Source organism: Hevea brasiliensis, chromosome 14 (assembly GCF_030052815.1).
Source record: "Hevea brasiliensis isolate MT/VB/25A 57/8 chromosome 14, ASM3005281v1, whole genome shotgun sequence".
In the NCBI taxonomy this organism is placed as follows: Eukaryota; Viridiplantae; Streptophyta; class Magnoliopsida; order Malpighiales; family Euphorbiaceae; genus Hevea; species Hevea brasiliensis.
The window spans coordinates 2,180,293-2,207,044 of NC_079506.1; the positions used below are offsets into that span (position 1 = coordinate 2,180,293).

The following is a 26,752-nucleotide window of genomic DNA, read 5'->3' on the forward strand; positions in this document are numbered from 1 at the left end:
TGTTAATCTTCACCTTTCAGTCCTTCAATCAACATCTACAATCATGTCTAAGTGGGTACCATCACATAGCATGCATTAGGATCACAAGAAATCAAATCAAGAAACGAATCTCAAATCCAGTAAATAAAACTTAATGTTCATCCATAATAATAATTACAAGCATTACTCTACTAAATCCAGAATAAAGAAACTACTCACTCATGGTGAGTTCAACAAACATCATGATTAAAGGTAAAAATAGTAAAAAGAAAACCAAGTAAAGAAATAAAGCAATAGAAATCTGTCTAGGGAGATGAAACGAAGAAATTGAAGATAGTTTGCAGCTTTGATCTTGTGGAACTTCAGCTGGAGAACTTCTTTTGGTAGCGATGAGCCGACACCGCAAATTTCTCAAGTAGCTCTCCCCGCGACAGTCGTCTTTTTCCAACCCCTTCTTTTGACGTTTTCTTTTCTATTTATATTAGTTGCTCTAGGGTGAGGTTACTCTGAGTCCAAAAGGCCTTAGGAGTCTCATTTTTATTCGAAAATAGGAGGGAAATTCGAGTTATAAAACTAACTACAGTATAGTACATGGCCCGTGTGTCACTACACGAGTCCCGCAAAGTAGGGCAGTGTAACTTGCTGGAAGAGAATCGCGTGGTCTTGTTTTTGCACAGAAAGTTACACGGGTCTATGCCAACTACATGGCCCTGATCACACGGGTCGTGTACTATTATTCCCATAAGTTTCTTCAAGCTTGCGTTCGGTTAGAGACTTACACGGGTCCCTGCAAATCACACAGGTCTCGCTACACGACCCGTGTACTTGTGTTTCTCATCGATTCTCTTAGCTTTCTTCTGGCAGAGATTTACACGGGTCTGGGCTTGGTTTACACGACCCGTGTACTTTGCATCAGCAGCAATTCTCTGTCTCTTGACTCCTCCAAGCTTTTCTTGCACTCTTATACTTCTGTAGCTTCACCCAAACACCTGAAATGATGTAGAAAACATGGAGTTAAGGGTTTTACAATAGAAATTACGAAAACTAATAAAATCAACTATTATGTATGAAAATACCTGCCTAAATGCTATAAAATAGAACGTAAAGATGCTTAAAAACATCTATACAATTCAAGTGTATCATCTTCTCCAAATCGATAAAAACCATAGGTAAATCTTTCTTCACATCTCTATATTTCTCCATCAAGCTTCTAATGAGAAAGATCGCTTTCATAGTTGAACGATCGGACATGAAGCCAAATTGATTGAGAGAGATAGAAGTGTCAATACATAGTCGATGTTCCACAACTCTCTCCCACAGCTTCATAGTATGGCTCATGAGTTTAATTCTCCTATAGATTAATCAACTCTATATTTCTTCCTTACTTTTAAAAATAGGTACTAAAATATTCATCCTCCATTCATCAGGCATTTTCTTTGAGTTTAGAATCTTATTAAATAATTTAGTTAATCATGCCACTCCCATATCTCCCAAACACTCTCATACTTCAATTGGTATTCTATCGGGTCTACAAGCTTTACCCACTTTTATTCTCTTAAGTGCTTCCTTTACTTCTGAAGATCTAATCCTTCTATTATAATTTATATTCTTTTCTATTGCTTTGTAGTCTATATTCACGCTATTACCACTTTGACTATTATTAAAGAAATCATAAAAATAATTTTTTCATCTTTCTTTAATGTCTTCATCTCTCACCAATACTTTTCCTCCTTTATCCTTAATGCACCAAACTTGATTGAGATCTTGACATTTCTTTTCTCTCCTCCTTGCTAATCTATAAATATCTTTCTCATCTTCTTTAGTTTCAAGTTTCTCATATATCTTTTCAAACACCTGCGCTCTTGCATGACTAATTGCCTTTTTTGCCTCTTTTTTTGCTATCTTGTACTGTTCATACGCCTTATTATTATCACACTTAGGTAATTTTTTATACCATTCTCTCTTTCTCTTCACTGCTTTTTGTACTTCCTCATTCCACTATCATCTCTCTTTTGAGGGTGGTTCATGTCCTCTAGACTCTCTAAGTTGACATAAAAAATATCCTGCATGCTAACTTTCTTAGTCAATTATATATATTATACATATTGAATGGAGACATTTTTTCTCACCCTCTTCGATACTTTATTTATTTATTTTTTCTTTCATAGGAAATTAAAGAACGAAGTTTAATTTATTAGCCAGGAGAATGCATGAAGAACACAAGAAGAATTCTGTAATTTAGATCCATATGAATGCATTTTTATTTTCTGAAAACCCCAAAACACTCTTTTATTTACGTGTTACTTAGGCTACATTCACTTTGCTAATGTCAAGCACCCACAAGATTCATATATGGTTTTCGATTAATCTTCTGCCATTGTCACTGTAGTAGTGGCAGCAGCGGTTAATTTTCTGCCGTGACCGCCATTTTCATACCAAGTTGACAATCTTTAGGATTGCCAGTCATGAAGTAATTTTCTCCGAAAACAAGATGAATTCGATCATGTCCGGATTCAAACACTTGAGAATTCGTAGTAATTGTGCATGAATTATACCCTACTTGATCCGTCATGACCACATTATACAATTGGTAATCATAGTTGAACACTGTGTATACACATAACAAATCCTTCTTAAAACTTACAAAAAAAAAGGAAAATTTTCATTAATTTGTTAATGGGTTTAATAAAAAGAAAGTAATTTTGAAATCTTTTTTTTTAATATTGATATAATATATTGATCCATACCAAGTATGTCACTAGTAAAAAACGTCTTTCCTTGAGGCCAAGTTCCCACGCTAGCGTTTGCAGTCCAACCCAGATCATCTCCAACAATGAAGGTATCTGCTTGAGTGGTCTTGGAATGAAGCAGCAGAAGCATAGGAAATAGCACTAAAATTGCCAGAATTTCACCTTCTCTAGCCATGGCCATTTCTTGAAAAGAGAAAGAAATCTTTTTTTTTTTTTCCTAGGAAAATTATATTGAAAATGGGTGTGGATTATATCAATAGTTTGTGCTGTTAAATACTAGCTAGTGGCCATAGGATAGTGAGATAGGGTGTGGATTATATGGTATCCCAAATACACGGAGGGTTTCCGTTCGATAGAAACGCGTGAGGGGGGAGGAGAGAAGACTTCCATACTTTTCTTTAATTTATTATTATTATTATTATATTCTTCAAATATCTACACCAAACTTCATAAAATAAAATAAAATAAAATAAATATAATTAAATAATTTAATAAAAAAATTATTATTTAGTTACTGCTTTTAACGAAATTAATTATTTAATTATTATATTTTAAAAAATATATTATTTAATTAATATATTTACTTTTATCAAACTATTTAATCCATCAATACTTCTATTTAATCTATTTATTTTATTAAATTAATTAATTAATTCTTATATTTTGAAAACACTATTTTGAAAAACATATTTCTGTATAAAAATAAAAAATAAAAAAAATTACTCTGTTGTGTTTAAATAAATTTAACTTTAAAAAAATTATTCAAGTATTTTTATTTAATTCCCTAAAAATATTTCTATATTTTCTCTTCTATTGAAAAATAATTTTCCTATATTATCATCTTGATTAATTACTTGGAGATCTATGAAATTGATTAATCTTTATATGCATGCAAATAAAGAGAATAAGGGGGACGAGGGTGTCAATGCAAATAAGAAGAGACATGGAAATAAAAAAATAAAAAAAAGACAGTTTGGATATTAAAAAATAATGGAAGGGATTAAAAAGTTAACAAAATCAAATTACATTAACTAATGTGTATAATAAATAAAATAAATAATTTTCTTTAATTTATTATTATTATTATTATATTCTTTAAAATATCTCCACCAAACCCAATAAAATAAAATAAATATAAGCAAATAATTTATTATTTAACGAATAATTTAATCAAAATACTTAATAAAATAACAATTTCAATTCCTTAAAATGTGGATATTAATTTAAATTTTTAAATTAACAATAAGATTAATTAAATAATACTAATATTATATATATAGGTTTCAAGAACTTGGACACTGCTGCCTATATAGGATTATCTCATGTCCTAACTTATCCAAGCATGTTAAATTAGAATAATCGAGTAATGGATAGGGGTGTGCAGTTTTCGGTTTAAACCGAAAAATCGAACTGAACCGATTAATTTGGTTCAATCGGTTCGGTTTTAAAATTTAATCGGTTCGGTTCGGTTTATAATTTTGATAATTTCGGTTAATCGGTTCGGTTCGGTTATTTTCATAAAAAAAATCAAAAAATCGAACCGAACCGAAATTATTAATATATATAGGAAATCAAAAAAAAATCGAATCAAATTGAATCAAACCGAATCGAACCGAACCGAACCTAAAGATTTTTGAGTTTTGATTTCTAATTTTTTTGTTTTTATGTTTTTATTATTTAGATTTAATGTTAAAAATATGAAATTTTATAAATTTCGGTTTGATCGGTTCAAAATCAAATCGAACCGAAATTTATCGGTTCGATTCGGTTCGGTTTTTAAAATTTTTTATTTTCGATTTTCGGTTTTATCGGTTCGGTTCGGTTCGGAACCGAACCGACCGTTTGCACACCCCTAGACTAATGGATAACCTGTAACTTCCAATTTTTATTTAAAATTTTTTACAAATTTTTTATTATGAATTCCAACTAAATTCATTTATAGAATTAAGCCCCTTTTTCTTTTTTCTTTTTTTCTTTTTCCACTTTAATTTAATTAGTTTTTCCTTTCCTTTCTAGGAAAATAAATAGAAACGAGATTTTATTAATTAGGAGAACAGGATAGGATAGATCACAAAATGACCATCAATCCCTTTATATATAGTATGTGATTAATCTTCTGCCTTTCTTACAGTAGTGGCAGTCAACGACGGAATCAATAATTAGCATTAGGGAGAAAATCTTATAATTTTTTTCCGTTATAAAAAATAGTGGTCACTTTTAATTAGAATTAAACTAATAATATCTAAATTTTAAAAATTTATTTTGCATAAAATACATATAAATAATTTTAATTTTACCCATGATGTTAACTTATTAATTTTATTATCTTAAAATTTTTTCGTTTACAATTCAAATATATGCATAATTATAAAAGTAATAAATTAAAATTTTACAAAAAAAATTTAAAAGTTCACAATATATATATATATATATATTACAAAAATAAATATGAGCTGTTAAAAATTAATAAAAATTTCCATCAAATTTTTCATCCATCTATATTAAATATCAAGTTTAATAAAAATTTTATAAATAAAATTATCAAAATTATGGAATAAAATGAAAAAAAAATAGAGAATAATAAAGAGAATAGATGAGAAAAAAATTAAGTTGAGCAATGGTAGAGAGCAATTATAATTCACCTTAATTATATGTTAAATGGATATAAGCAATTATAATTTGTTATTTTGATGGGCAAGTTATTTTGAATCATGAAATGGGCAAAGATGAAATTATAGAGAACAATTGGACTTAATATTTTAAAAAAAAAAAAAGTCTAATTTAGAAGGGGCAACATTATTCTTATCTGGGGGAGCAGAATTCATCCACCCAAAAATACCATTATAGGTGGGATTATTTTTTGGCTACGAAGGCAATGACCCCTACTGGCCCCTCTTCATTCTGACATTGGTGACAGTAGCAGATGATTTTCTGGCAGAGCGGTGGCTGGTGGCGTTTATCGCCATCTTCATACCTAGTTGACAATCTTCAGGATTACTAGTAATGAAGTAATTTGCTCCGAAAACAAGCATAATTTGATCATGTCCTGAATCAAAAACTTTAGCATTCGCAGTAAGTGTGCATGTATCATGCCCTTGTTGATCCACCACAACCACATTATATGAATCAGCTTCATAGTTGAACACTGCATATATATGTACATACAAATTAATTTATTAATGGGTATTTAGAAAAAAAAAAGAATTTTAATTTGAAATCTTTTAAGTGAATGTTGTTAATTTTAATATAATTGATACATACCAAGTGTGTCACCAGCATAAAACTTCTTATTTTCAGCCCAACTTTCCATGCTTACTTCTGGACTCCAACCTAAATCATCTCCAACAATGTAGGTAGCTGCTTGAGTAGTCTTGAAATGAAGCAGCAGAAGCATAAGAAATAGCACCAAAATTGCCAGAATTTCACCTTCTCTTGCCATGGCCATTTCTTAAAAAGAAGAAAGAAAACAACCTTTTTCCTATGAAAATTAAGCAAAAAAATTATACCGAAATTGGGTGTGGATTATGTCAATAGTTTGTGCTCTTAAATACTAGTGGCCAAAGGATTAATTGTGTCTCTCATTAATTACCTATTAAATTGGAATCCTATTAAATTGGAATCATATCTGTGTTTTTGATACAGTGAATTTGATTTCCTAAAGAGAAGTCTCCCTCTTTCTCTCTCTCTATCTCTCTCTCTCTCTCTCTCTCATACATATATAAAATCCAACGTGTCAAAACCATCATATTATACTATATTTTAGAGACTTTATTTTATGAAAATTTTGAAACATATATATAAAATTTGTGTTTTATTCAATAAATAAAGCAATACAATTAATTTAGTTCAATGATATTAAAATAGCCTTAAATTCTTGAAATTTTGAATTTCAATTTTAATTGTAATCAAATAATTAAAAAAAATCATTTTATGAATATTTAAGACCTTTAAATTCAATAAACGATAATATCATATATAGAATTTCAAATAATACACAATCACACAATTCCCTAAATTAGATTTATGAAAGATTATTATTTCATTAGAAATAAAAAACAAAATCCCATAAAACTAAAGCCAATCCTCTAACTCATCCCAGTGAAATTCTTACCTAAATCGAATCCATCATGAACACACATAAATATGCAAGACCCATATATTTCATAAGTAGATTTACTATGCATCTTGTGTCTTAAATCCATAATAAACTAAGCTTAAGTGAGAAAAATCCATCCAACTTATTCTTTTTCTCCATTTTATTTCACAACATTATATCTATATATTTGGGCAGCCTAGTGAGAAGCCACACCAACCCACCCACAAAATCAAGTCACACACCACCACAAAGACACATTGATCAGTAACTTTTCTAACACCAAAACCTATCATTACATATAGAAAGTGATATACATAGGCTATCTAGATATACACAAGTTATTTATCTTGATTAGCTTTAACTCGAGCAATGCCAGTCGAATTGTGAATTTGTCCCGCAAGAGTGCATGCCTTGTCCGACTAACTGCTTTACTGAGAAGATCAACAATTTGATCAAGAGTAGAAATGTGCTGGACTTGTAACTCTTTCTTAGCAACTTTGTCTTGGACAAAGAGAAAATCTAACTTCATTGTGTTTCGTCCGAGCATAAAAGACTGGGTTAGCGGATAAATACATTGCCCCATTATTGTCGCACCAAAGAGTACCAAAGTAGAGGTGGAAAGCCATACCAGGATTATGAAGACAGAACAACCAACCAACTCAGGCAGATAGACTATAGCTAACTAAAGTAGAGGACCTCTCATTTCTCTGTCGGAAGTTGGGTGGTTTCCTGCCACCTTACCTCAAACTCAACTCAACTAAGCCTTTATCTCAAAAATTTATTAGGGTCCGTTATATAGATTCTCTTTCTTCACTCTAAACGATTTTGGGTTAAATTCTCTAAAATGTGTAATACTTTTAGGTCATGTTGTACTACTCTCCTCCAAGTCAATTTAGGTCTACCCCTTCTTTTCTTTCCATCCTCTGACCCAATGTGCTCACTGGAGCCTCCGTATGCCTACACTTCACATGACCAAACTACCTTAATCTCCATTTTCTCAACTTATCCTCAATTGGCACCACTCCTATCTTTTCTTTAATACTCTCATTATCGACTTTATCTAGTCTATTATGACCACTTATCCACCTTAACATTCTCATCTCTGTAACTCTTATCTTAGACACATACGACTCCTTCATTGCTCAATACTCACTATCATATGACATGGCCAGTCGTATGGCTGTACGATAAAATTTTTCTTTCAACTTATTGGGAATCTTGTGATCACATAAAACTCCCATGGCACGTCTCCACTTCAACCATCCGGCTTTAGTGCTATGACAGACATCCTCCATCTACTTAAAGGATTGAGACAAGATATTTAAAGTGATTACTTTGGGACAATACCACTCTATCCAAACTAACTCCTTCCCTATCACCAGTTCGCCCTTCACTGAACTGGCAATGCATGTATTCTATCTTCGTTCTACTTAACTTAAAGCCCTTTAACTCTAGAGTACTTCTCCAAAGCTCTAGCTTTCTATTGACTCCTTTTCGCGTCTCATCTATTAGAACTATATCATCTGTAAACATCATGCACCAAGGAATACTCTCTTGTATATTTTTCGTCAATTCATCTAGAACTAATGTAAAAAGGTAAGGGCCTACAGCTGAACCTTGGTATAATTCAATTGAGATAGAAAAAGCTCTTGTATCCTCTCCCACTGTGCGCACAATATACATATCTTTTAACACTTGTAAACCTTGGTGTAATCCAATTGAGATAGAAAAATATTTTGTATCCTCTCCCATTGTGTGCACAATATACATATCTTTCAACACTTGTATGCACCTAATAGATACTCTCTTTTTGTTCTAACACTCTCCATAAGACATCTCTTAGAACACTATCATAAGCCTTCTGTTTGCCTGGTTTTACAACCCCGCAGGTACACAGATCGCTAACAAGTAATAAAGTGATAAGTAGAGTATCGTTCCCACGAGGATTTTTTTATTTAGCAAGTACCAATCTACACAGCAATTTTGACTGTCTAGGCTTTTGAATGTTTAGGGAGTAAGGTTGTTAACTCTAAACACTAGAATGGTAAACTTAAAATGAAGTAATCTATTTTTGGAACAATTCTGGAGTTAAGATTTCATACTTGAATCTTATTAGGGATGTTATCTCGTTTATTTACTGAATTGAGGATCATTTTTCTTGATGGAAATTAGCCCTAAGTTATCCTAAATCCTCTCTCAAGGCATCTAGGGTGTATTTTATTTAACTTAAACCCTACTTTCGTGGTGATCAAATTAATTAAAATCCTTTAAGAGCTTTGACCAATTTTTAGGTTCCACAAAGGTATCAGCCTAGGTCAAGGTCAAAATTCCTAGGTTCAAGATCTTGATTTTCTAATGTTAATCTTCACCTTTTAGTCCTTCAATCAACATCTACAATCATGTCTAAGTGGGTACTGTCACATAGCATGCATTAGGATCACAAGAAATCAAATCAAGAAATGAATCTCAAATCTAGTAAATAAAACTTAATGTTCATCCATAATAATAATTACAAGCATTACTCTCCTAAATCCAGAATAAGGAAACTATTCACTCATGGTGAGTTCAACAAACATCATGATTAAAGGTAAAAATAGTAAAAAGAAAACCATGTAAAGAAATAAAGCAATAGAAATCTGTCTAGAGAGATGAAACGAAGAAACCGAAGATAGTTTGCAGCTTTGATCTTGTGAAACTTCAGCTGGAGAACTTCTTTTTGTAGCTATGCGGAGCCCGACAGCTGCAGCCTTCAGTAGCTCTCCCTGCGACAGTCGTCTTTTTCCAACCCCTTCTTTTGACGTTTTCTTTTCTATTTATATTGGTTGCTCTAGGGTTAGGTTGCTCTGAGTCCAAAAGGCCTTAGGAGTCTCGTTTTTATCCGAAAACAGGAGGGAAATTCGAGTTATAAAAATAGCTGCAGCATAGTACACGGCCCGTGTGTCGCTACACGGGTCCGTAAAGTAGGACCGTGTAACTTGCTGGAGGAGAATGGCGTGGTCTTGTTTTGGCACAGAAAGTTACACGAGTTTGTGCCAACTACACGGCCCTGATCACACGAGCCGTGTACTGTTGTTCCCATAAGTTTCTTCAAGCTTGCGTTCGGTCAGAGACTTACACGGGTCCCTGCAGATCACACGGGTCTCGCTACAAGACCCATGTACTTGTGTTTCTCATCGATTCTCTTGGTTTTCTTCTGGTAGAGATTTTCACGGGTCTGGGCTTGGTTTACACGACCCGTGTACTTTGCATCAGCAGTAATTCTCTGTCTCTTGACTCCTCTAAGCTTTTCTTGCACTCCTATACTTCTGTAGCTTTATCCAAACACCTGAAATGATGTAGAAAACATAGAGTCAAGGTTTTTACGATAGAAATTACAAAAACTAATGAAATCAACTATTATGTATGAAAATACCTGCCTAAATGCTATGAAATAGAATGCAAAGGTGCTTAAAAACATCTATATAATTCAAGTGTATCAAATACCCCCAAACTCAAACTTTTGCTTGTCCTCAAGCAAAGCAAAACTCTATTTTAAAACACATGTTTGGGGATAGTTAGAAATACAACTATCAATTTAATAAGCATAGAATTGAACTCCTCCAACTTTCATACCAATTTCCCTCTTTTAAGGCATAAGGGTTCTAACAACTGCCTATTTGGAACTTTACCTCGTTTTATAGTGTTTTGACTAATTATTCCTCTATACATGACCATTAATAAGCCACAATCAACCTAATTTATTGGGATAGAATTAAGAAACACTAACTCTCCCAAATCTGCCTCTTGAGATAAAGTATTTCAATTCCAACTCCATAGGCATATCTCAATTTCCTATCTCCACTAGTGTAACATGTGCTTTTTTCCAAAAGATCAAAAGGTCTTTAAAAGGGTTGTAATGGGGCTAAAGGGATAATGACTCGGTTGCCAATGAAAGGTTTTTAAAGAATGCAAATATAAGGATAGCATGTATGCATAAAATCCAAGTATACTGAGTTCGTTTCTACATATTTTGTGTGGAGAGAAAAGGCTTTTGGCTTTTTATATTGCCAAGCATGCTTCCATGATACTTATCTTGGGACTTATGTTCTTTTTCCTTTTTGTCCTCTCCCCCAAACTCATTACTTTTGCTGGGTTGAAAAGGCAAATTTTTCTTTGGTTTCAATTGCACACTCGCATTCTTTCTTGAGTTCCACATCCTCTCTTCATTTTCTTTATGCATTTTGCTTTCTCAAAAGGGTATGGTAGGTGTTTAAGTTAGGGGCTAGGTGAATAACATGGGTAAGTAATAAATTTTAAGGGATGAACATAGGCTTCAAGTTGGCTACAAGGGATATACATTTTAATTAGGGGTGGCTAAGGCTTAGTAAGGCTATATCAATGAATGCCTTAATCATTTCTTCATCAAGCATATGCTAGGATTTCGCCTTGATAGGTCCAAGAGATATGTTCTAGAGCTAGTGAGGCAATTTTTAAGTTTGCTTGTGTTCCAAAATTTGTTCTCCTAATTTTACTAGTTCAATGTGATAAATTAATAGTTATAAAGAGGTTTCACTAGTCTAGTTCCATAAAAGAGATTAGTTTCTTCACAAACAACATGTTAAAATCCATTTTTGCCCATCTAGATACGTTCATTCCTCTATCCCATGAAGTCCAATTATTAGCTTACTAAAATTTTGGTTATAGTGCTAAGTTTCATAATTTACAATCCAAAAATTTTCAAAAATTCTCAAAAATTTTGATACACAAGAATAATGTAGCTGAATTTAAACAATGCAATGATGTGCATGTAATGATATACAAGGGCAAATGTATCCTCCACTCCCCCCCCCCTCCCCCCCCAAAACTCAAACCAGACATTGTCCTCAGTGTCAATATAATGTGCAAAATCAGAGCAAATGTACAAAAATTTAAGGAAGCATATTATTTATTAAGCATGGAAAATTTTTGAACATAAAGCAAATAAAGAGACCTATGGTTGCAAGTTAGGACTAGGGCATGTAATATATTACAATAAAAATTCTATCCTATAGTCCTAGCTCTAAAAGGCCTCTGATGATGATGATGGTGATGTTGGTGATCCTTGCTCCTCTTCCTCCTCATCCTCCTCATTCAACTTGTCCATTAGTATGTCCAGCTTATTGTGTGCTTCTTGGAGGCTGTCTTCGATAGCTTGCATCCTGCCGTATATTGTGGTCTCCATGCGTTATAGGTATGCAAGGATCATATCTGTCGGTGGTGGTGGTATGTGTGGGGGCACTCGAATAAGGGATTCATCGAACATATGCCCTTGCCCTTTTTCTTGAGGCTGTGAAGTCTCACCAGGTCCCTCTCTTGCCTCGTCTCTCCGAGGGATGTTGTTTCCTTCGACATCCACCAAGTAGTATTTGTTGTCCACCTTCTTACATATCCCCATGGATATGCAAATAGTTTGATCAATTCTCAATGTTTCAGTAATAAAGCGCAGTCTGTGATGTCCTGGAACAAAGCCAAAGTGGAGGGCAATGGTGGTGACAAGGCCTCCAAGCACAATGTGCCCAGTAGACTGTTGGCAGAGCCGTTGGAGATGGTTGCACAGGAAAAAGCTAGTGTTGTAGCACTGGCTAGTTACCATGCACCATAGGAAAAATACCTCACTGGCGTTGACAACGCCGAGGCTGTCGCCACGGCCCATGATGGTGTGGGCGGCGAACCGGTGCATATATCACAATGCTGGACTAGTAATGCCCGTTGATTTGGATTTGCTGGAGTTGTAGGGCTCTGTGTTCGATGCAATGGAATCCTAAAAGTTAATGTTCTTGTACAGCATGCAGTTCCTTGGGATCTTTTGGTGGCCGGCACTGTTAAAGCCAAAGATGGTGTTGAACTCGTCCATGTTCATGACCCGATCTGCACCAAGTAGGCGAAACTCAATTCTGCCCCTGTCCTCCTTGTCTGTGGGCCATAGGTTGGCCTTGAAGCTATCCAAAAATTCCAGCGTTGTGTCTTTATAGGCCGAAAATTAGAGTTGGGCAAACCTTATCCACCCAATGCTGTCAAGTAGCCCACTGATTTCTTCTTGCAACCCGATTTGCCCTAAAAGCAGAAAATCCATGTATTTGGTGGAGGATATTTTTTGGGCATGAAGTCGAGTGCACATTGCTTTATGGGCATAATCTCAAAATCCCCAAGGAATAGAGATTTCGGATTGTGGAACGGGTTGTGGCTGTGGTTGCAGTGGAGGAGGGGCTTATTGAGATGGTTGAGGAGTGGCTACTCTCGTTCTTGGGCATTGGGTTGGAGGCTGGGGTGCAGAAGGTGAGGATTCTCCTCTTTGCCTTGAAAAAGAGCCGATCCTTCTTGCAGATCTCTTTGCAGGAGCCATGGATGTGTTTTTGGGAAAGAGAAGAGTAGGATTTTGATGAAGGGAGATGAGATTTGAGAGGTTTTTATAGGCTAGGAAGGGAGTAGATGAAGGGTTTTGTGTTTATGAAGGGTTTTAATGCTAGGGGTGCATTTAAAGAGCCGTTAGGACTCTTCGTTTCGCACGTTTCATACCCCAGGAGTCGCGTCTGCGACGAAATACACAGGTCATGTATCACTACACGGGTCCCAACAAGTAGGGCCATGTAAATTTCTGCCTAAAATTTTCGAAATCTGTCATAGTGCACGGCCCCATGTAAATCAGCTCTGGGACCCGTGTAACTTCCTGTTTCTCGGGTTACTTTATTGGATATGTTACACGGCCTGTGTAAATTGGGATGTGGACCCATGTAATTTTCTGTCTCTCGAAGGGTCGAGATTGCATGAAATTTATGGATATCCAAAAAGTTGCACGGGGCGTGTAACACCGTACACTACCCGTGTAATTTTCTGGTTTTTCAAATCTTTGGCAAATGAAAAATTTTATCATTATGACACATGAAATGGATGCAAAGATTAACAATAGAGTTACTTCCCTAGTTTTGTTCAATTTTCCCTTTTGTGGTTTTAACTTGGTGATTTTCTTCCTCTCTTGATCTCTATTTCCCTTTTCAAAAATCCTACAAAATGAAATGCTAATGAGTACAAAACAAAAATTCAATATTGAAGAAAAAAAAAAGAAGAGTTCAGAAAAATTTTGGGTTGCCTACCAAAAAGCGCTTATTTATAGTCTTTAGCTGGACTTTTCTTGTTTATGGTCTGTCAGTAGGAGGATTGAGAGTGCAATTTACTCCTATTTCTATGGGTTCTCCCTGAAAGTAAAGCTTCAGCCTCTGCCCATAGACCTTGAATGCACCTGAGGTTTCGCTCCATACCTCTACTGCTCCATGTGGTAAGACTTGGGTGACCTTGAAAGGTCCGGACCATCTTGATTTCAGCATTCCCGGAAAGAGCTTCAATCGAGAGTTGAATAAGAGGACAAGATCTCCTTATTTTATCTCTTTCCTTGCTATGCGCCTGTCGTGCCATCTTTTGGTTTTATCCTTGAAGATTTTGGCATTTTCGTATGCATCCTGTTAGATTTCTTCCAACTCGTTCAGTTGTAAGACCCTTTTCTCACCAGTAGCTTTGAGGTCGAAGTTTAAGATCTGAATTGCCCAGTAAGCTTTATGCTTAAGTTCAAAAGGGAGATGACATGATTTTTCATAAACCAGACGGAAGGGTGTTGTGCCAATTGGGGTTTTATATGCAGTGCGGTATGCCCAAAGTGCATCATCTAGCTTTATGCACCAGTCCTTCTTGGATCTGTTCACAGTTTTCTCCAGAATCTGCTTCAGTTCCCTGTTTGAGATTTCCACTTGATCGCTTGTTTGAGGATAGTAAGGTGTGGCCACTTTGTGAGTCACTCCATATTTTTTTAGTAGTGTTTCGAATTGTTGGTTGCAGAAGTGACTTCCTCCATCACTGATTATTGCTTGTGGTGTTTCAAATCTTGTAAAAATGTTTTTCTCAAGGAACCTTATGACTACTCTAGCATCGTTGGTTGGTGTCGCAATTGCTTCTACCCATTTTGATACATAATCAACTCCAACCAGAATATACTTGTTTCCATGGGAAGAGGGAAATGGGCCCATGAAGTCTATTCCCCATACATCAAACAATTCTATTTCAAGTATACCATGCAGTGGCATTTCATTCCTTCTTGAGCTGTTACCTATTCTTTGGCATTGATCACAACCTAGCATAAAGGATCTTATATCCTTAAACAAATGTGGCCAGTAAAACCCTGCTTGTAAAATTTTTGCTGCGATTTTTGAGGTGCCGAAATGTCCTCCATATAGTGATGAATGACAGTGAAAAATGACACTTTCCATATCTTCCTCTAGTATGCATCTTCTTATCAGCCCATCATTTCATCTCTTGTATAGTAGAGGTTCCTCCCATAAGTAATATCTCACATCATGTAGGAATTTCTTCCTTTGCTGATAAGTCATGTTTGGAGGCAGTATCCTGCATACAAGAAAGTTAACAAAATCAGCGTACCATGGAGCCTTGGAGAATGCAAGTAATTGCTCATCAGGAAATGAATCATCGATTGGCAAATCTTCGAAGTCCTCCATGTACTCTAATTTTAGTCTGAAAAGATGGTCAGCTATTATATTTTCGGATCCCTTTTTGTCCTTTATTTCAAGGTCAAATTCTTGTAGGAGTAGGATCCATCGAATCAGCCTTAGTTTTGCTTCCTTCTTGTTCAAAAGGTATCAGATTGTAGCATGATTTGTAAATACAATAACTTTTGACCTAATGAGGTAAGATCTGAACTTGTCCATTGCGAATAACACTGCTAGGAATTTCTTTTCTGTGGTGGCATAATTGATTTGTGCATTATCTAATGTCTTGCTAGCATAATAAATAGCATGGAGCTTTTTATCCTTTCTTTGCCCGAGCACTACTCCAACTACAAAGTCACTCGAGTCGCACATAACCTCGAATGGTAGTTCCCAATTCGGTGGCTGCATTATTGGTGCTGATATCAGGGCTTCTTTTATCTTGTTAAAGGAAACAAGGTAATTTTCATCAAAATCAAAGGGAACATCTTGGCTTAACAAGTTAGTAAGTGACTTAGCTATTTTGGAAAAGTCCTTGATAAATCTTCTGTAGAATCCTGCATGTCCCAAAAAGCTTTGCACTCCCTTGACTGATGTTGGTGGTGGCATGTTTTCAATGATCTCAATTTTTGCCTTATCTACTTCAATTCCTTTTTCTGATATCAAATGTCCCAGAACTATACCTTCCCTTACCATAAAGTGGCATTTTTCCCAATTTAGGACCAGGTTTGATTCTTCACATCTTTGCAACACCTTAAATAAATTAGCTAGACAATCATCAAAAGTAGTTCCATAAATAGAAAAATCATCCATAAAAATTTCCATGATATCTTCAATATAATCAGAAAAGATAGCCATCATGCATCTTTGAAAGGTAGCAGGGGCATTACAAAGACCAAAAGGCATTCTCCTATATGCAAATGTTCCATAGGGACAAGTGAATGTTGTCTTTTCTTGATCTTCTGGGTGAATAGGAATTTGAAAGAATTCCAAATACCCATATAGATAACAGAAGTAGGAGTGTTTTGCCAATCTTTCTAACATTTGGTCAATGAAGGGGAGAGGAAAATGGTCTTTTCTGGTGGCACTGTTCAATTTTATATAGTCTATGCACATTCGCCAACCAGTGACTACTCTAGTAGGGATTAGTTCATTACTTGCATTTTGGATAACAGTTGTCCCACCTTTCTTAGGAACTACATGTACTGGACTAACCCATTTGCTATCAGAGATTGGGTATATGATACCTGCATCTAGAAGTTTTAAAATTTCTTTCTTTACTACCTCTTTCATGTTTGGGTTAAGTCTTCTTTGGTGTTTGATTGTGGGTTTACTGTTTTCTTCCATAGGTATCCTATGCATGCAAATCGAAGGGTTGATTCCCTTCAGGTCTTCTATCTTAAACCCTATGGCTTTGCTATGGATCCTAAGTTCTCTTAGCAATTTTTTCTCTTCTAGCTTAGACAGGCTAGCATTGATTATAACAGGATATTTAGAAATTGAGTCCAGAAATGCATACCTTAGTGAGGACGGGAGAGGTTTAAGCTCTACCTGTTTGGCGTTTTCTTGGAGCTTACCTTCGGTGTGTTCCTCCTTCAAATTCTCCATCTCGGAAGCGTTAGCTAATGGTAGGGGTGGATGAGCTGCTAACTATTGTGCACAGGCTGCTATTTTTGTATTTTCATCATCCACAGTGTGGTTGTGCACAATACATGCTTCAAGAGAATCTTTAGGATGTGTCTCCTGAAATTCCTTTTCAACATGTTTGTCAATTGTGTCGACTTTGAAGCATTTATTAGATTCAAATTTGTGTTTCATTGTGTCGAACAAGTTGAACTCCACTTCTTCTTCTCCTACTTTGAGAGTTAGTCGCCCATTTTTGACATCTATGATAGCTCCGGCAGTTGCCAAGAATGGTCTTCCCAAGATGATAGGAATTTTAACATCTTCTTCCAAATCAAGCACAACAAAATTCACTGGAATGAAGAATTTGCCCACTTTGATCGGAATGTTCTCCAATATTCCTACAGGATATTTAACAGAGCGATCAGTCAATTGCAATGAGATTGTTGTTGGTTTCAGTTTTCCTATCTCCAGCTTTTTGGATATTGATAGAGGTATTAAACTGACGCTTGCCCCAAGATCACAGAGGGCCTTGTCTATTTTCTTGTCACCAATGAGGCAAGGTATGGAGAAGCTTCCTGGATCTTTCAACTTTGGAGGCAATTTGTTTTGTAGTATGGCACTGCATTCCTCTGTTAGAGCTACTGTTCCATAGTCTTCTAGCTTTCTCTTCTTTGACAGAATTTCATTAAGAAATTTGGCATAGGACGGCATCTGAGAAACTGCTTCAGTGAAGGGGATGTTGATGTAGAGCTTTTGTAAAACTTTCAAAAACTTCCCAAACTGCTTATCCAATTTGGCTTTCTGAAATCTCTGAGGAAAAGGTAGAGGAGGCTGGTATGGTTCTAGTAATTTCTTTGTCTTCCTTTCTTCTTCTTCCTAATCTTTCTTAGCTTCTTCCTCCTTTTTCTCTGCTTGGTCTTTAGATTTTTCTATGGTTCCCTCTGTCGGTTCTACCTCTGGATGCACCAGAGTTCTCCCACTCCTCAGTGTAACTGCCTTACAATGCTCCCTTGGGTTCATTTCTGGTTGGCTAGGTAGTTTGCCAGCAGCCTTACTTGAAGAGCTTGCTTATTGAGCGATCTGATTCTCTAGCATCTTGTTGTGAGTAGCTAGTTGGTCCACTCTGGAAGTCAACTGTTTAATAAATTCAGTTTGTTCTTATTGAGCTGCTAGGAACCCTTCCATCATGGTTTCCATAGCCATTTTCAGTTTAGGTTATTGAGGTTGGAGATTTAGTGATGACTGTGCAAAGTTTTGACCTCTGTTCTGAAATCCAGGGGGTGCTAGTGGTTTGTACCCTTGTTGCTTTTTTATTGGCTGGTTCTGCTGATTGGACCATGAGAAATTTGGGTGGTTCCTCCATCCAGGGTTGTAAGTATTTGAATATGGATTGTTGGACTGCCTCTAGTTGAAGTTTCCTCTGTTATTCACATAGTTCATCTGTTCTGAGGAGGGTTCATTGAAATTATTGTATTCTGAATTCATGTATCCCCCTCCATAGCCGTCTTCATGATGACTGCTTGTACTAACTGCGTTGGCTTGCATCTTCTCAAGTTTCCTTGTGAGCTGATCAAATTGAGCATTTATCATGCTTAGGGCATCTACTTTTAGTACACCTATAGTTTTCCTTGCATTTCCTCTTTCATTCAACCACTCATAGTTATGGTATACCACCCTTTCTAGAAGTTCAAGTGCTTGTGGCACTGTTTTCTCCATTAGATCACCTTTTGCAGCTGAATCAACTGTGCTCCTTATAGAGGGTAGTAACCTATTATAGAAGTTTTGCACTAATAGCCAATCTTCTATACCATGGTGTGGACATTCTCTTTGCAGGTCTTTATATCTTTCCCATGCGTCATATAGTGATTCTCCCTCCTTTTGTCTGAAGGTGCTGAGTTCAAGCCTTAGTTTTGTAGTTTTTACAGGTGGAAAGTACCTTGCTAGAAAAGCTTGAGAGAGATTCTCCCAATTAGTGAACGTTCCAGCTGGTTGAGAAAGTAACCACTTCCTTGCTCTGTCCCGGAGGGAGAATGGGAATGCTCTGAGTCTTATTGCTTGATCAGACACTCCATTCATCTTGAATGTATCACATAGGGCAAGAAAGCACTAGAGGTGATAGTGTGGGTCTTCTGTGGGCGAACCTACAAACTGGGTTTGTTGAATCATTTGGAGCCATGCTGGTTTTAATTCAAAGTTGTTGGCTTCCACTGTGGGTCTAGTGACGCTGGGCTGAAATCCTTGGACAGATGGAGCTCTGTAATCTCTTAAGCATCTTGGTCTGTCATTATTATCACCCATGGTTGGAAATTCAGGATCTCCTTGACTGTGCTCTTGATGTTTCCTTTCTCTCCTGATGGCTTTCAGAGTTCTGTCTATTTCCGGATCACAGTCCAATATTTCTTCTTCTGGCCTTGTTCTGGTCACATACCTGATCGAGAACCTGAGAGAAAAGAAGAAAAATGTAACCAGTAAAATAAAATTATATAATAAATATAATTGCCTAAATCAGCTAAATTGCCTATCGCTTGATATTACTAAAGCCAAAGCAATCTTCGGCAACGGCACCAAAAACTTGTTTGTCTGGTTTTACAACCCCGCAAGTGCACGGATCGCTAACAAGTAATAAAGTGATAAGTAGAGTATCGTTCCCACGAGGATTTTTGGTTTAGCAAGTACCAATTACACAACAATTTTGACTGTCTAGGCTTTCGAATGTTTAGGGAGTAAGGTTGTTAACTCTAAACACTAGAATGGTAAACTTAAAATGAAGTAATCTATTTTTGGAACAATTCTGGAGTTAAGATTTCACACTTGAATCTTATTAGGGATGTTATCTCATTTATTTACTGAATTGAGGATCGTTTTCCTTGATGGAAATTAGCCCTAAGTTATCCTAAATCCTCTCTCAAGGCATCTAGGGTGTATTTTAATTAACTCAAACCCTACTTTCGTGATGATCAAATTAATTAAAATCCTTTAAGATCTTTGACCAATTTTTAGGTTCCACAAAGGTATCAGCCTATGTCTAGGTCAGAATTCCTAGGTTCAAGATCTTGATTTTCTAATGTTAATCTTCACCTTTCAGTCCTTCAATCAACATCTACAATCATGTCTAAGTGGGTACCATCACATAGCATGCATTAGGATCACAAGAAATCAAATCAAGAAACGAATCTCAAATCCAGTAAATAAAACTTAATGTTCATCCATAATAATAATTACAAGCATTACTCTCCTAAATCCAGAATAAAGAAACTACTCACTCATGGTGAGTTCAACAAACATCATGATTAAAGGTAAAAATAGTAAAAAGAAAACCATGTAAAGAAATAAAGCAATAGAAATCTGTCTAGGGAGATGAAACGAAGAAATTGAAGATAGTTTGCAGCTTTGATCTTGTGGAACTTCAGCTGGAGAACTTCTTTTGGTAGCGATGCGGAGCCCGACAGCTGCAGCCTTCAGTAGCTCTCCCCGCGACAGTCGTCTTTTTCCAACCCCTTCTTTTGACGTTTTCTTTTCTATTTATATTAGTTGCTCTAGGGTGAGGTTACTCTGAGTCCAAAAGGCCTTAGGAGTCTCATTTTTATTCGAAAATAGGAGGGAAATTCGAGTTATAAAACTAGCTGCAGCATAGTACATGGCCCGTGTGTCACTACACGAGTCCCACAAAGTAGGGCCGTGTAACTTGCTGGAAGAGAATCGCGTGGTCTTGTTTTTGCACAGAAAGTTACACGGGTCTATGCCAACTACATGGCCCTGATCACACGGGTCGTGTACTATTATTCCCATAAGTTTCTTCAAGCTTGCGTTCGGTTAGAGACTTACACGGGTCCCTGCAAATCACATAAGTCTCGCTACACGACCCGTGTACTTGTGTTTCTCATCGATTCTCTTAGCTTTCTTCTGGCAGAGATTTACACGGGTCTGGGCTTGGTTTACACGACCCGTGTACTTTGCATCAGCAGCAATTCTCTGTCTCTTGACTCCTCCAAGCTTTTCTTGCACTCTTATACTTCTGTAGCTTCACCCAAACACCTGAAATGATGTAGAAAACATGGAGTTAAGGGTTTTACAATAGAAATTACGAAAACTAATAAAATCAACTATTATGTATGAAAATACCTGCCTAAATGCTATAAAATAGAACGCAAAGATGCTTAAAAACATCTATACAATTCAAGTGTATCATCTTCTCCAAATCGATAAAAACCATAGGTAAATCTTTCTTCACATCTCTATATTTCTCCATCAAGCTTCTAATGAGAAAGATCGCTTTCATAGTCGAACGATCGGACATGAAGCCAAATTGATTGAGAGAGATAGAAGTGTCAATACATAGTCAATGCTCCACAACTCTCTCCCACAGCTTCATAGTATGGCTCATGAGTTTAATTCTCCTATAGATTAATCAACTCTATATGTCTTCCTTACTTTTAAAAATAGGTACTAAAATATTCATCCTCCATTCATCAGGCATTTTCTTTGAGTTTAGAATCTTATTAAATAATTTAGTTAATCATGCCACTCCCATATCTCCCAAACACTCTCATACTTCAATTGGTATTCTATCGGGTCCACAAGCTTTACCCACTTTTATTCTCTTAAGTGCTTCCTTTACTTCTGAAGATCTAATCCTTCTAGTATAATTTATATTCTTTTCTATTGATTTGTAGTCTATATTCACGCTATTACCACTTTGACTATTATTAAAGAAATCATAAAAATAATTTCTTCATCTTTCTTTAATGTCTTCATCTCTCACCAATACTTTTCCTCCTTTATCCTTAATGCACCAAACTTGATTGAGATCTTGACATTTCTTTTCTCTCCTCCTTGCTAATCTATAAATATCTTTCTCCTCTTCTTTAGTTTCAAGTTTCTCATATATCTTTTCAAACACCTGCGCTCTTGCATGACTAATTGCCTTTTTCGCCTCTTTTTTTGCTATCTTGTACTGTTCATACGCCTTATTATTATCACACTTAGGTAATTTTTTATACCATTCTCTCTTTCTCTTCACTGCTTTTTGTACTTCCTCGTTCCACTATCATCTCTCTTTTGAGGGTGGTTCATGTCCTCTAGACTCTCTAAGTTGACATAAAAAATATCCTGCATGCTAACTTTTTTAGTCAATTATATATATTATACATATTGAATGGAGACATTTTTTCTCACCCTCTTCGATACTTTATTTATTTATTTTTTCTTTCATAGGAAATTAAAGAACGAAGTTTAATTTATTAGCCAGGAGAATGCATGAAGAACACAAGAAGAATTCTGTAATTTAGATCCATATGAATGCATTTTTATTTTCTGAAAACCCCAAAACACTCTTTTATTTACGTGTTACTTAGGCTACATTCACTTTGCTAATGTCAAGCACCCACAAGATTCATATATGGTTTTCGATTAATCTTCTGCCATTGTCACTGTAGTAGTGGCAGCAGCGGTTAATTTTCTGCCGTGACCGCCATTTTCATACCAAGTTGACAATCTTTAGGATTGCCAGTCATGAAGTAATTTTCTCCGAAAACAAGATGAATTCGATCATGTCCGGATTCAAACACTTGAGAATTCGTAGTAATTGTGCATGAATTATACCCTACTTGATCCGTCATGACCACATTATACAATTGGTAATCATAGTTGAACACTGTGTATACACATAACAAATCCTTCTTAAAACTTAAAAAAAAAAAAGGAAAATTTTCATTAATTTGTTAATGGGTTTAATAAAAAGAAAGTAATTTTGAAATCTTTTTTTTTAATATTGATATAATATATTGATCCATACCAAGTATGTCACTAGTAAAAAACGTCTTTCCTTGAGGCCAAGTTCCCACGCTAGCGTTTGCAGTCCAACCCAGATCATCTCCAACAATGAAGGTATCTGCTTGAGTGGTCTTGGAATGAAGCAGCAGAAGCATAGGAAATAGCACTAAAATTGCCAGAATTTCACCTTCTCTAGCCATGGCCATTTCTTGAAAAGAGAAAGAAATCTTTTTCTTCTTTTTCCTAGGAAAATTATATTGAAAATGGGTGTGGATTATATCAATAGTTTGTGCTGTTAAATACTAGCTAGTGGCCATAGGATAGTGAGATAGGGTGTGGATTATATGGTATCCCAAATATATGGAGGGCTTCCGTTCGATCGAAACGCGTGAGGGGGGAGGAGAGAAGACTTCCATAATTTTCCTTAATTTATTATTATTATTAGTAGCAGTAGTATTCTTCATAATATCTCCACCAAAAACCATAAAATAAAATAAAATAAATATAACTAAATATTTTATTCAAGAAAAAATTATTAGTTAATTACTGCCTTTAATGAAATTAATTATTTAGTTATTATATTTTAAAAAATATATTATTTAATTCATATATTTATTTTCGTTAAACTATTTAGTTAATCGATTCATCAAATTTTATGCTAATAATGTTTGTCAAACTACTATTTAGTTTCTTTATTTTAGTGAATCTAATTATTTAACCTTTATATTTTGAAAAATACTTCTATTTAATTCATTTATCTTATTGAAGCTAATTAATTAATTCTTGTATTTTGAAAAGACTATTTTGAAAAACTTATTCCCGTATGAGAATGAAATTTTTGCTATGTGAAGGTTCAATATAAATTTAACTTTAAAAAAATTATTCAAGTATTTTCATTCAATTTTTGAGGCATATTTTTATATTTTTTCTATTGAAAAATAATTTTCCTATACTATCATCTTGATTAATTACTTGGAGATTTAAGAAAATGATTAATTTTTATACACATACAAATAGAGAGAGTAAAGAGGATAAAGGTGTGAGTGAAGAGGAGAAGAGATATGTGAATAAAGAAATAAGAAAAAGAGAATCATGATAGTTTATATATAAAAAAATAATAGAAGGGATTAAAAAGTTAACAAAACTAAATTATATTAATTAATATAATAAATAATTTTTTTAAATTTATTATTATTATTATTATTTTCTTTTCTTTAAAATATCTCCACCAAACCGAATAAAATAAAATAAATATAAGCAAATAATTTATTATTTAACAAATAATTTAATCAAAATACTTAATAAAATAACAATTTCAATCCCTTAAAATGCGGATATTAATTTAAAATTTTAAATTAACAATAAGATTAATTAAATAATACTAATATTATATATATAAGTTTCAAGAACTTGGACACTGCTGCCTATATAGGATTATCTCATGTCCTAACTTATCCAAGCATGTTAAATTATAATAATCCAGTAATGAATAACCTGTAACTTCCAATTTTTATGTAAAATTTTTTAGGAATTTTTTTATTATGGATTCCAAGTAAATTCATTTATAGAATCATGCCCCCTTTTTATTTTTTCTTTCTTTTCCACTTCGTTAATTTAATTAGTTTTTCCTTTCCTTTCCTTTCTAGGAAATTAAATTAGAACGAAATTTTATTAATCAGGAGAATATGATAGGATAGATCACAAAATGACCATCAATCCCTTCATATATAGTTTGTGATTAATCTTCTGCCTTTCTCGCAGTAGTGGCAGTCAACGACGGAATCAAGAATTAGCATTAAGGAGAAAATCTTATAATTTTTTTCCGTTGTAAAAAATAGTGGTCACTTTTAATTTAAATTAAAGTAATAATTTCTAAATTTTAAAAATTTATTTCACATAAAATACATATAAATAATTTTAATTTTATCCATGATGTTAACTTATTAATTTTATTATCTTAAAATTTTTTCGTTTACAATTCAAATATATGCATAATTATAAAAGTAATAAATTAAAATTTTACAAAAAAAATTTAAAAGTTCACAATATATATATATATTACAAAAATAAATATGAGTTGTTAAAAATTAATAAAAATTTCCATCAAATTTTTCATCCATCTATATTAAATATCAAGTTTAAAAAAAATTATAAATAAAATTATCAAAATTATGGAATAAAATTAAAAAAAATAGAGAATAATAAAGAGAATAGATGAGAAAAAAATTAAGTTGAGCAATGGTAGAGAGCAATTATAATTCACCTTAATTATATGTTAAATGGATATAAGCAATTATAATTTGTTATTTTGATGGGCAAGTTATTTTGAATCATGAAATGGGCAAAGATGAAATTATAGAGAACAATTGGACTTAATATTTAAAAAAAAAAAAAGTCTAATTTAGAAGGGGCAACATTATTCCTATCTGGGGGAGCAGAATTCATCCACCCAAAAATACCATTATAGGTGGGATTATTTTTTGGCTACGAAGGCAATGACCCCTACTGGCCCCTCTTAATTCTGACATTGGTGACAGTAGCAGATGATTTTCTGGCGGAGCGGTGGCTGGCGGCGCTGATCGCCATCTTCATACCTAGTTGACAATCTTCAGGATTACTAGTAATGAAGTAATTTGCTCCGAAAACAAGCTTAATTTGATCATGTCCTGAATCAAAAACTTTAGCATTCGCAGTAACTGTGCATGTATCATGCCCTCGTTGATCCACCACAACCACATCATATGAATCAGCATCATAGTTGAACACTGCATATATATGTACACACCAAATCCTTCTTAGAAATTAAAAATTTTAATTAATTTATTAATGGGTATTTAAAAAAAAAGAATTTGAATTTGAAATCTTTTAATTGAATGTTGTTAATTTTAATATAATTGATACATACCAAGTGTGTCACCAGAATAAAACTTCTTATTTTCAGGCCAACTTTCCATGCTTACGTCTGGACACCAACCTAAACCATCTCCAACAGTGTAGGTAGCTGCTTGAGTGGTCTTGAAATGAAGCAGCAGAAGCATAAGAAATAGCACCAAAATTGCCAGAATTTCACCTTCTCTTGCCATGGCCATTTCTTGAAAAGAAGAAAGAAAACAACCTTTTCCTATGAAAATTAAGAAAAAATTATACTGAAATTGGGTGTGGATTATCTCAATAGTTTGGGCTCTTAAATTCTAGTGGCCAAAGGATTAATTGTGTCTCTCATTAATTACCTATTAAATTGGAATCATATCAAATATATGGTTCGATCCCATAGATATTGTGTTTTTGATATAGTGAATTTGACTTCCTAAAGAGAACTCTCTCTCTCTCTCTCTCTCTCATACGTGTATAAAATCCAAGATTTTAAAACCATCATATTATACTACATTTTTAGGATTTCATTATATAAAATTTTTGAAACATATATATATAATTTGTGTTTTATTCAATAAATAAAATAATACAATTAATTTTAGTTGAATGATATTCAAATAGCCTTAAATTCTTTGAAATTTTGAATTTCAATTTTAATCGTAATCAAATAAAATTTTTTTAAAAATCATTTTATGAATATTTAAGATTCTTTAAATTCAACATATGGTAATAACATATATAGAATTTTAAATAATATACAATCACACAATTTCCTAAATTAGATTTACAAAAGATTAATATTTCATTAGAAACAAAGAACAAAATCCTATGAAACTAAAGCCAATCCCCTAATTCATCCTAGGGAAATTCTTACCTAAACTAAATTCATTATAAACGCACATAAATATATGAGATCCATATATTTAATAAATAAATTACATCATATATCTTGTATATTAAATTATAATAGATTAGACTTAGGTAAAAAAAATCCACCGATCCTATTCTTTTTTCCCATTTTATTTCATAACATTATATCTTTATAATTGGGCAGCCTAGCCAGAAGCCACACCAACCCACCCACAAAAGCAAGTCACACACCACCACAAAGACACATTGATCAGTAACTTTTCTAACACCAAAACCTA

The 26,752-nt window shown here is 34.3% G+C and overlaps 4 protein-coding genes across 6 annotated transcripts; all 4 read right to left on the reverse strand.

The window, feature by feature from the left end:
• Positions 1–399: 399 nt before the first annotated feature.
• LOC131173196 (basic blue protein-like) lies at positions 400–2,968 on the reverse strand. 2 transcript variants are annotated; one of them, XM_058135154.1, is made up of 2 exons: positions 2,727–2,968; positions 400–968 (listed from the first exon to the last, which is right to left on the reverse strand). In XM_058135154.1, exons 1-2 carry the CDS (start codon positions 2,908–2,910, stop codon positions 892–894), a joined length of 261 nt encoding a protein of 86 aa, XP_057991137.1. In that variant the 5' UTR covers positions 2,911–2,968; the 3' UTR covers positions 400–891. The 2 variants fall into 2 exon arrangements, with proteins under 2 accessions (XP_057991137.1, XP_057991136.1); XM_058135153.1 differs by lacking the exon at positions 400–968 and adding an exon at positions 989–2,586.
• A 2,643-nt stretch (positions 2,969–5,611) lies between these two features.
• LOC110632559 (basic blue protein-like) lies at positions 5,612–6,174 on the reverse strand. The gene is made up of 2 exons (XM_021780822.2): positions 5,991–6,174; positions 5,612–5,874 (listed from the first exon to the last, which is right to left on the reverse strand). Exons 1-2 carry the CDS (start codon positions 6,172–6,174, stop codon positions 5,612–5,614), a joined length of 447 nt encoding a protein of 148 aa, XP_021636514.2.
• Positions 6,175–20,178: 14,004 nt separating this feature from the next.
• LOC110632560 (basic blue protein-like) lies at positions 20,179–22,986 on the reverse strand. 2 transcript variants are annotated; one of them, XM_058135195.1, is made up of 2 exons: positions 22,753–22,986; positions 20,179–20,993 (listed from the first exon to the last, which is right to left on the reverse strand). In XM_058135195.1, exons 1-2 carry the CDS (start codon positions 22,934–22,936, stop codon positions 20,917–20,919), a joined length of 261 nt encoding a protein of 86 aa, XP_057991178.1. In that variant the 5' UTR covers positions 22,937–22,986; the 3' UTR covers positions 20,179–20,916. The 2 variants fall into 2 exon arrangements, with proteins under 2 accessions (XP_057991178.1, XP_021636516.2); XM_021780824.2 differs by lacking the exon at positions 20,179–20,993 and adding an exon at positions 22,199–22,611.
• Positions 22,987–25,144: 2,158 nt separating this feature from the next.
• LOC110632543 (basic blue protein-like) lies at positions 25,145–25,905 on the reverse strand. The gene is made up of 2 exons (XM_021780807.2): positions 25,636–25,905; positions 25,145–25,495 (listed from the first exon to the last, which is right to left on the reverse strand). Exons 1-2 carry the CDS (start codon positions 25,817–25,819, stop codon positions 25,233–25,235), a joined length of 447 nt encoding a protein of 148 aa, XP_021636499.1. The 5' UTR covers positions 25,820–25,905; the 3' UTR covers positions 25,145–25,232.
• Between the last annotated feature and the right edge of the window lie 847 nt (positions 25,906–26,752).